The sequence below is a fragment of the Terrapene carolina genome, unplaced genomic scaffold, assembly GCF_002925995.2.
Source record: "Terrapene carolina triunguis isolate 2854851 unplaced genomic scaffold, T_m_triunguis-2.0 Scaffold58, whole genome shotgun sequence".
In the NCBI taxonomy this organism is placed as follows: Eukaryota; Metazoa; Chordata; order Testudines; family Emydidae; genus Terrapene; species Terrapene triunguis.
In genome coordinates this window covers 75,752,694-75,764,172 of record NW_020664409.1, presented here as the reverse complement: position 1 = coordinate 75,764,172, position 11,479 = coordinate 75,752,694, and the positions used below count along the sequence as shown (strand labels likewise).

The following is an 11,479-nucleotide window of genomic DNA, read 5'->3' as shown; positions in this document are numbered from 1 at the left end:
TGCTCTCAGGTCCTAATCCTGTATATATCTACGCACTTGAGCAACTTGATAAACATGAGTAGTCCATGCACTCATTGAAACTACTCACCTGTGTAAGGTTTGGGATCAGGACTGGACCTATGTTTCTGATCTCAATCTAGCACTAACATTGAAAAAACATGCAGTACAGGCGAGTCTCATCTTACGCGCATTTAACATGCACGAATTCAGCTTTGCGCGGTCGGCAAAAACCAAAAAAAAAACCAACAAAAAAAAGAGAAAAATAACAATTTGAATACTGTACCTGTAGCGCAGGCGATTCCGCCTGCCATTACACTCAATGTAATTTTGACTATACGTGATTTTCGCTTTACGCACTGACAGCGGAACGTAACCCCAGCGTAAGATGAGACTCGCCTGTACTGTATCTTTTGCATCCTGTATAATGCTAGTTGATACCAATTATAACAGTGTCCCTCAGATTGATTTTAAGTTACTCATTTTAACCTGGAAAACTCTTAAATGAAGATTGAGCAGATAGACTGTTTTATATGACAATTCTTTCCACTCTATTAGCAGTGTATAGAAGGCACTCTATGGCAGATAAGTAAAAAGTTCATACATTTCAATTACTTGTTGAAGTCTTGGCAACTTGACTTCAGGAAAAATACTTAATTTTTTTTTTGGTGCCCTTTGTTAACGTTTGTAGCGAAGTCCATAAAAGCTTTTTTAAAATCCTGATAATTTCCCCCCCAAAAGCCATTAGATTAAAGAATGTTCATTTGAACAGCTGATAGGACCAAGAAGAGGAAGTCCATATAGACCTGACTCTCATTCCTCGTTATTCATTGCCTCTGAAATAGATATATAAAAAAAAGTTAACTTGTGATGCACTGAATATTAAAATATATATTAAAGGGAGACTGTCATCTTGAGAGCCCCTTTAAATAATACGTCCTGAATAGTTTGCCCCTCTGCTAGTATATTTGGAAGGATCTTTTGGGAGGACCTGAGAAAACCACTATCCAACCTCAACAATCCCCACCTCCTCCATCCCCCCTCCTCTTTGTGCATGTACCTACTGTGATGCTGCACTGCATATGTTCTATGGAAATATGCTTATAGGTGTGAATATGATGTAACAAATATGCTTTATGCAAAAGGTCTCTTGTAAGGTATCATTACAAAGCTTATAATCTACTGAATATATTCCTCCTATTTGTACGTATGTATCGTTCTTGTATCTGAAGCTAGAAATATGAAGTATAACTCTGAGGTCCTATTGTAATTAGGCAAAGTGTGGGCCATTAATGGTGGTTTGGAAGCTTGATGGCTCCCATTGACTAGGACAATTGGTTGTAAATGGTCTGTTTACTTGCAAACCTTCGTGGGTGCGTGCGGGTCAGCCCTGGAAGAATGGAGGCTGGGGTCTCACAGGACATGTGAACATGTCACCTGATGCTGGAATCCATCTTAAACCTGGTGCTTTTCCCAGTTAGAAGGAGGGGTGGGGACCCAGAGAGACAAAAGATTCCCACCTTGTGCCAAAGATATAAAAGGGGGTGGAACAGAACAAAGGGGGCGCCCAATCATGAGAACACCCCTGCATTCCACCTAAGATGTCTGCTTGAACTAACAAGGACTGTACCACGGGAAAGGATTGGGCCCAGACTAGGAAGGAGTCTAGTCTGTGAAAGAAGCTTATTGGAACATCTCTGAGGGTGAGATTTTACCTGTAATCAGTTTCTTAATGTATTAGGCTTAGACTTGCATGTTTTTGCTTTATTTTGCTTGGTAACTTACTTTGTTCTGTCTGTTATTACTTTAATCCTACTTTTTATACTTAATAAAATCACTTGTTTATTAATTAACCCAGAGTAAGTGATTAATTACCTGGGGGAGCAAACAGCTGTGCATATCTCTCTATCAGTGTTATAGAGGGTGGACAATTTATGAGTTTACCCTGTATAAGCTTTATACAGAGCAAAACGGATTTATTTGAGGTTTGGATCCCATTGGAAACTGGGTGTCTGGGTGCTGGAGATAGGTGACCTGCTGAGCAATTTTTGGTTAAAGTTTGCAGCTTTGGGGGCGTGGCCCAGACCTGGGTCTGTGTTGCAGCAGGCTAGCGTGTCTGGCTCAACAAGGCAGGGTTCTGAAGTCCCAGGCTGGCAGGGAAAACGGGCTCAGAGGTAATTCCAGCACATCAGGTGACAGTCCCAAGGGGGTCTCTGTGACTGAACCCGTCACACCTACATTCTCAATTTTAGTTGCACTGCTGCTGTTACTAGCAAATACCCTCCTGCAAAGATTGGGAAAGACCATGTATGTGAAAGGTGCTTTTAGATCACTGCATGAAATAGACCATAAACAAACCAGTGACCATAAACAAACCAGTGACACTGGTCACACACAAATGAGCAGCTCGAGGGGGAGTCCATGTGGGTACACTGTTGTGTACTGCACCAACCACAATCTGAGCTTGCTATTTTAGATCTCAAAAAAAAATTATCCCTATCTTTCTAAAAAACAATTTATTTTTAAAGACATTATAACTATCCATGACGTTGCTGTCATATATTGGGACTACATGTTGCTAATGCCTTTGAGATATTGGATTGGTCCTGTATACTGGTTGCTAGTCAAGCCAGAGAACTGAAGGCAATTATCGAAAATTATCAGAGGAACATAGGAATTCACATACTGCATCAGACTCAAGGGTCATCTAGTCCAGTATCGTGTCTCTGACATTGGCTTATTATAGCCATATAAATGTCTAATCTCTTTTTGAATCTTGCCAAATTCTTGGTCTCAATGACTTTCTGTGGCAGTGAGTTCCACAGTTTAATTACACATTGTACAACAAAGTATTACCTTTTACAAGTTTTGAATTTCCCACCTTTTAATTTCATGGAATATTCCCTTGGTTTTGTGTTATGAGAGAGGGAAAACAGACGTTCTCACTCTACCTTTTCTAGATCATTCATTATTTTATAAACTTTCATCACGTCCCCTCTTATTCATATCCTAAGGTAACAATCCCTATCTTTTTTAACTCTTCATATGAGATGTTTCAATACCCTTGATCATTCTTGTCACCCTTCTCTGAATCCCCTCTGATTCTGCAATATCCTTGTTGAAATGAGGTGATCAGTGCCACACAGTATTCCAGATAAAGCCACACCATGCACTGATTCATATAACAGCATTATATTCTTTGTACTATTCATCATCGCATTCCTTATGCATCCTAACATATTGTTTGCTTTTTTGACCGTAGCTGCTCATTGAGCAGAGGTCTTCATTGAACTATCGTCAATGAAAATGAGGCTTTGCAAAAGCTAAGTGCTATGCTGAAACGCATAGCATGAAAGGCAACTTCTGGCCACTTTGTCCAAAAACGTATCCTTAGAGATGACATATTTGAAGTAGAAAACATTTCTGGATCTTTAGAGGCAAAGCTGTCATTGAACACAGATGCCATATTCACCAGACTACAGCAGTCACCACAAATATGGTTTCAATGCTTTGGTTCTACACAGTGGCCTAGCTATTTAAAAAAAATTAATTGGCATGTTATGGCATTGTACAAACTGACAATGTACTAGATCACATTACACAGGTGTGAAAGGAAGTGAGTGCCCTATGCCGGAAGTCGCCTCCATAATAGCACTTAAATATCAAATCTGCAACAAATCGCAATGTTTACGCACATTTACCAAACTTCTTAACCACTATGCTACATGCCTTTCAGGATTTATCGCTCTTGGTGAAAAGCTGTTTTCATTATCCTATAACACTGCAACGTACAAGATGGTCACAGTGAACTTAACTGAAGCAAATCTATGCACATACATGGTTAAACCATGATCCAGAACTTGCTGCAGTTGTGAGTAACATCTTATTCAGCCCACGGAGGCTACTCTCTATTGGCTTGAAGGGGGACCAGTAATCAACACATTCCTGGACATTATCACAATAAGCGTTCAACAGCACCAGCAGGTAGCAATACGAGAGGACTGGACCAGTGCTATTCTGCATGATCAGATCTAGATTTTAAGACAGATTGACATTAACCAGATTATTATTTAAGGTGCTAGAATTTTCATGTGAATTTAAAATAAATTATTACATGGTCTCAGTTCTGTTTAGTGACACCCAGACAGGCTAAAACAAAGAGAATAAAAAGGAGAAGCCCTGGCACAATAGTCCAAACCAGGACATGCAGAATGAGAGAAATACCTCTGGAAAAATCACAGCAGCAACAATATTACATTTTTAATTTAATTGAGAGAATGAGACCATAGCTCAAATTCAGGCAATCCTGTTTTCTTATCAGACAACCAGATTTAAAGTCTTAACTATATGCAGACAAGTAAACAGAATTGTTTTCCTCCTCTGGGCCTGGAGGACCACGTGGCTTTAGCTTTATGGGAAAGACTAGGCCGTGCTAGTATTTGTACTTGGAATCTGAAGAAGCTAGGAACCTTGAAAATATAGGTTTTCTGCTCAGAGAAACGATGGTTCAGTGGTTAAGGTGCTAACCTAGGAAGCAGGAGATCTGAGTCCAATTTCCTACTGCACCACCTAGTACACCTCTACCTCGATATAACACTGTCCTCGGGAGCCAAAAAATCTTACCACGTTATAGGTGAAACTGCATTATATCGAGCTTGCTTTGATCCGCTGGAGTGTGCAGCCCCGCCCCCCCGGAGCACTGCTTTACCGCATTATATCCGAATTCGCGTTATATCGGGGTAGAGGTGTATGTGACCTTGGACAAGTCACTTAGTCTCTCTGTGCTTCAGTTCCTCATCTGTAAAATAGAGATAATGGTATTTCCCTGCCTCACGGGGGTATTGCAAGGAGAGTGTGAGATGTTCAGGTAATACAGTACCGGGGGCATATAAGTACCTTAGATTGATCTTGTGTACAAGCAATAGGAAGCTACCCTCCCAAACTATTCAATACTCATTCTTTATTCTGGACATACCCACAATTTGAGTTTCTCTACAATATCCTACAGCTGAACAGTCAAAGACCTCATAATAAAGGCTTCAAGAATCACCCTCTTTAAAATAAGAGTAATCTATTGTCTAGTGTGCATATGGCTATTTCTTTTCCACAGTATACTCCTGAGTCCTCTGGCTCCTTTTGATCATATAGATTTCCGTTTTTAGAGAAATTCACTATCATATTCCTAAGGTCTTAGGGTTTGATCCATCAGCTCTTAAACAAGTAGTTCTTAGTCATGTGAGTAGCCCAAACAGAATGATCAGGACTACTCATTTGACTAATAGCTATTTGTGGGAGTAAGAGTTTGCAGGAACAGGTCCTAAGAGCCAGATTTTTAAAGGTATTTAAGCACCTAAAGATACAGACAGGCATGTAGTGGGATTTTCAAAAATCAATGGCAGTTAGGCACCTAAGTGCTTTTGAAAACCCCATGAGGAGCCTATCTGGGTCTTTAGGCACTTAAATACCTCTAAAAATCTGGCCCTAAGTGACCGGCTTCCATTAAAGTTAATATGGGACCCTCTGTTTAACAGCAAGGGGGCGGAAATACCTCCCAAGAAGTGCCTGCGCGATGATGGAAATTAAAGATGTATAATTTGAGTGTAAAGTTAAATTCTTCAGGAGTTATGTTCTTATCTCCCTACATTTATTATTTTTCATTTATTTGTTTTTAAACACTCTCTCATCAGCTAATGCTTTCTACTTACCCACATGATTGCACTGACTCTGGAATTTGCACTTATCCTAGTGTTATGTTGCTGAATTCAGCTGCTAATAACAAAAAGTAGGAGGATCTAAAATGAAGGATCATCATGGAAAGGAAATCTCAGAGTTGTGATAATAAACCAAACTATTCATAAGAACAAGTCTAGCAAATAGTAACTATAGGATTCATGCTCTTAATGAAACATCTAATTTTCCAGGCCTGTGCATTAGAGAAAGTCTACCATTTTTGCCAAACGGGGAATGATTTACTGGTTATAGGAACATTATATAAATGAGACCTGATAGAACGCACAACTTACACGTGATTGCTACCAAAACAAAACAAAACAAAAAAAATCTTTTAAGATAAATATGCCTCCCGTGTTAAAATCAGAAGGCACCAGCTGCAAATTGAGAATGCAATGATAATGAAAGATATGTTCATTAACATTGTACACCTTTTCTGTCTCTTAAATGATAATACACATGGTCCTTCACTTCTCTGTCAACATACCTATCTCTGTTGCTGCTGTAGCATCCACAGCTTCTCCTGTTTCTTCTTCTTCTTTTGTTTCAGTCCCCTCACTTACTAGCTCACTGTGCTTCTCAGTTTCCACTTTTTCTCCCGTCTCACCTGGAAACAGTAACCATGGATATCAAATTAGGATACTCTTAACCAGTATTAAGTGCCCCCAGCTCTTTTCTGCATGGCTGATCTGGTTTTGTCAGCCCTGCAATAGCTTTTATAGACACAGAAATACATCAACAACTGAATGAATCAATAGATAAGAGACATTCAAATGCAACTTACAATTGTGGAGGTAAAATACTCCTGCTTCACTTGTTATTCAGAGCACTCTGACCTGAGGCTTGATGTCATATTTAAACTGGTTTTGTTTTCTTATGTAACTATGATTTTTACTGTAAACTTTTAATATAGATATTGTTATCAAGATCATAAATATATAAACTTAAGTCAACAACATAAATAAAAAAAAGTGGTAGCGTCCAGTTCCGGTTGAAATATAAAACTAATTATTTGACTCACTGTCATCCCTCTTAGTAGTATCAGTGAAGTAAGAAAATAAAAAAAACATGCTGTAAATAAATAAAGGAGCCCAATCATCACAAAATACATGGAAAGACCCCTCCTACCTGTGCGTGTGCGAGCACACACACAAATTAACAGTATGTGGAAGAGTACCATTTTGAGACAGACATCAGCAAAACTGTACACAGAGTTTGTCCAAAAAGGAATCCTGCTTTGAGATGAAGGGGAACAACAATGAATAGATGGTCAAAATAACCCCCATATCAGTCCTTCAAACAATCAGTTTCTTGATTTTAAAAATGTCCCAATACAGGATCCATGCTACATGGATTACTAGATGGTGTTCTGCTTCCAATATCATGCCAGTAAGCTAATAAGGGCCAGTTAATGAAATAATCAAGTAATCAACCTAACCAAGTCAGCCATATAACTTTTATGTAACACAAGTATTTTATTCTAGTAATTTAACACATCATGAAGAAATAGACTCCAAATTCTCTTAAACAAGAATACATAAGAGTGGAGAAGGCAGCACCTGTACCTCAGATATTCCTATGTGAGGTGTAAGGTTCACAACACAGATTCAAGAGAGCCAACACATTTATGGGTGGTGACGCTACATATCCAAGTGTCTGCATGTGCCATTAAGTTCTGCTTGAAGAAGTGACCTTTCTACCTCTTCAGCAGGAATAGAATCATAGATTATTAGGGATAGAAGGGACCTCAGGTGGTCATCTAGTCCAACCCCCTGCTCAAAGCAGGACCAATCCCCAAATGACCCCCTCAAGGATTGAACTCATAACCCTGGGTTTAGGAGGCCAATGCTCAAACCACTAAGCTGAATGTGCAGTGGGAGAGGCTGTTGGTGGCATGCTCTCCTACACAGAACATGCCTTTTGTGCCACCCATTTGTGCTTCCCTAGGAAACGCCACTCCATGAAGCATCCAATTCTTTAATGAGTAATTGCCACTTATTATTAGACACCTGATCCCTAATTTAAGCTACTCTGCCAGTGAGAAACCCAATCCATGCACGGGATACTCTGCCCTCATGTGTAAACACTCCCTTGAATCTCTGACTCACTGAGCAGCTTTCTCCTGAGATAACTTACCCCACCTTGCACTCTCCCCTTCCATGAGGTCCCGAGGCCCTCAATGCATATTCCACCTTTGTGAGGCACTGCAAATACTCTCTGTTAGGCACCTACACTCCCTGACATGATTTTTCTCCCCAGATATCTACTTTTCCTCTTCTTTGAGAAACCTTACCCCATGCTCCTCCTTTTCTTACACTCATATCTCCTGTGCTTTTCTGCTTCTCTAGCAGCTAGCCCTGTAAAATGGCCCTTCTGCCCATTCCCCCGCCCCCAGCTTGTCTCTTTTTTTTGAATTGGTAGAACACCACCACAATAGAAAGCAGAACTCTGTATTATAAGGCCAAATGCATCCCTGGTGTAACTCCAATAGAGTTACACCAGGGAGAAATATGCCCCACTGTATAATAACTGAGAGCATAGCAAAGACTACTTCTGCTACCCTCTCTCAAAGAGACCCATTGACTCCTGCAAGGTAAAAGGACTTTCTATGCAGTTAGCTTGATGCCCGTGTTACTTACACTTCTAGAATAACTGCATCCAGCAATCTATAAGTGCTTTACAAATAAACTATACATGGAACGACCCTTCCTTTCTATAGCTTGCTGAGATCCCACTCCCCCCACAAGGATAACACTACAATAATATTTACATCAGTTATGTAGTGAAATGGATATGGCATTTGTGGATATTGAGCAATAATACTTTACAAAGAAACACCCCATAGCATTTAAATGAAGAGTCTAAGGGATGTTTTATCTAACCAGAAAGCACAGTGTGTGAAATGAAGTAGCACAGTCAACAACTGGTAGTGCTGAGAGGCTTTATTACAGTTATTACAATTTTGACTTCTGTGTATGAGGCTTTCCCAACCACATTCTTTCATATAATACAGTGTCAGAACTCTGTGGACTAAATTCTGCCCTCACACACTCATGTGCAATGTTGACTGAAGTCAACAGGACTTGTACACAAGTCTCTGAAGGCAGAATTTGGCCTCCTGAATCTGCAAAAGCACAAATATTACCCTCAATGAGTTGGTCCTCTTCGTTACTTTGTACTTTCCTGACGATTTCTGTTACAGGGCTGACACTTCCCTCTGCCGGTCCGGCAGGCGGCAGTATCCCAGTGCCCTCTGTCGATCCCGCAGGCGGAGGCATCCCAGTGCCCTCTGCCGGTCCCGCAGGCGGCGGTATCCCAGTGTGTTCCGCTGGTGGTCCAGTGCCCTCCAGTGGTTCTGCAGCCAGCGATTGAGTGCCCTCCAGATCCACTCTTTTATAGTTAGAATTAACACATTCTGCTGGTGCTGGAATCAAAACTTCTGGCTCCTCTGCTGGAAGATTCTCACTAGGTTTTGTCTCCCCAGGTGTGAGATCCACCTCCTCCATTGGGTCGAACTTTGTCTGGTCAGGTATAGTTTCATTTTCCTCTGTGGTTGGAAAGTTTTCATCTGAAGTAGCTTTTATTTATTGTAATAAAAAGAAAAGAGAAAATATTACATTAATGAACAAGTGTTTAAAATAGATCAGTATTAAACTAGGATAGCACTTGTGCAATTATGTCGCAACTAGAGCTTGGTGAAATGCTTTTGGTGAATAGTAAATTCGCTGAAAAATGCATGTTTCAGGGCACCAAAACTATCTGCCAATTCAGGTCCAATTCAGCCAATAGTTTTGGCCAAAGGAGGAAAAAAATCAGAACTGTCAATTAATCACAGTTAACACAAGTGATTAACGCAAAACAATTTAACTAGATTTAAAAAATAGTTACAATTATGTAAAACAATGTAAAACTTTTGCGCCTACAAGTCCACTTAGTCCTACTTTTGGTCAGCCAATCTATAAGACAAACAAGTTTGTTCACATTTATGGGACATAATGCCGCCCACTTCTTATTTAGAATCTCACCTGAAAGTGAGAACAGGCGTTGCACATGGCATTGTTGTAGTTGGCATTGCAGGATATTTACATGCCACATATGCTAAATATCTGTATGCCCCTTCATGCTTCGACTTGTAGTCTCTAAAGTTTTACATTGTTTTGTTTTTGAGTGCAATTATGTAAAAGAAAAAATAATTCCACATTTGTAAATTGCACTTACACAATAAAAAGATTGCACTTGTATGAGGTGAACTGAAAAATACTGTTTTTTCTATTTCTTTTTTACAGTGCAAATATTTGTAACAAAAAAATATTAAGTGAGCACTGTACACTTTGTATTCTGTGTTATAACTGAAATCAATATATTTGAAAATGTAAAAAAAAATCCAAAAATATTTATAATAAATTTAAATTGGTATTCTACTATTGTATACAGTGCAATTAAAACTGTGATTAATTGCGACTATTTTTTATAATCTCGTGATTAATTGCAATTTTTTAAAATCGTTTGACAGCCCTAAAAATATATATTTTGAAAAATTGGAAGTGTTTTTTGTCTTGGCCATTTTGAAAAATAATGTTTGGACTTTTCATATCAAAAATGTATTTTTATTTTGATATTTAGCTAAATTTAAAAACAAAACAAAAGAGAGTGAAAAACACCAAAAAAAACTGGAAACAAATAATTTTGGTTTAAACAAAATATTTTATTTGACCCTAGATGATTTTTTTCAGTTCTCTCATTTGCCTTGAACAAAATCAGTTTTTTTTTTTAATTTCAGTTTAACCCCTGAACCAAAAAAACAGCAACAAATTCACTCAGCTCTAGTTACAACCTGTAAGACAGTTTGTAGTTGTGTATAAAACTTATTCTTTTAATAGATCTGTCATTCCTATGCGTAAAGCATATTGAATACGTAAGTTTTGTCTGAGTCAGGCCTACATGATCAGATATTGACTAAGGAAACAATTTCTACAGCACAAATATGCATACAGCAAGTGTACTGAGGGTTAAATCCTACCCTGGGATACACATAGGATTGCCAGACGTCCAGTTCCAGTCGAAAAGGGACCCTGGCGGCTCTGGTCAGCACAATCGGTAGCGCAACGGGGCTAAGGCAGGCACCCTGCCTGCCCTGGCTCCACGCAACTCCCAGAAGCAGCCGGTATGTCCAGCTCCTAGGTACAGGGTGGCCACAGGGACACCACATGTTGGCCCCACCCCGAGTGCCAGGTCCATAGATCCCACTGGCAAGGAACCATGGCCAACGAGAGCTGCGGGGGTGGTGCCTGCGGGAAGCATGCAGAGCTCCCTGGCCCCTCTGCCTAAGGAGGCAAACATGCCGGCCGCTTCTGGGAGCCATCTCAGGTAAGCACCACCCAGAGAGCACCCCCAGAACCCGTTCCTGTATCCCAACCCCCTGCCCGAGCCCTGAGTCCCCTCCCACACCCAAACTCCCTCCAGAGCCCACACCCCCTCCTGCACCCCCAACCCCCCACCCCAGCCCAGAGCCCCTCCCGTACCCAAACTCTCTCCTAGAACCCGCACTCCTTCCCACACCCCAACCCCCTGCCCCAGCGCTGAGCTCCTTCTCATACTCTGAACCCCTCGGCCCCAGCCCAGAGCCCCCTCCCACACCCCAAACCCCTCATCCCCACCCCCCCGAAAGCACTCACCCCCTCCCACACCCCAACCCCTTGCCCCATCAGGGTGCAAACTCCCTCTTGCACTCCGAACGTCTCATTTCTGGCCC

The 11,479-nt window shown here is 40.6% G+C and overlaps 1 protein-coding gene across 1 annotated transcript in view; it reads right to left on the bottom strand.

Moving 5' to 3' along the window:
* Positions 1 to 342: 342 nt before the first annotated feature.
* Positions 343 to 11,479, bottom strand: part of ERICH5 (glutamate rich 5) — a 33,029-nt gene continuing 21,892 nt past the window's right edge. The window contains exons 2-4 of the mRNA XM_029910469.1: positions 8,873 to 9,304; positions 6,215 to 6,334; positions 343 to 833 (exon numbers count right to left, since the gene is read on the bottom strand). Coding sequence (XP_029766329.1) covers positions 811 to 833; positions 6,215 to 6,334; positions 8,873 to 9,233 — 504 coding nt within the window. The 5' untranslated portion in view covers positions 9,234 to 9,304 and the 3' untranslated portion in view covers positions 343 to 810. The remainder of the gene's footprint in view (positions 834 to 6,214; positions 6,335 to 8,872; positions 9,305 to 11,479) is intronic.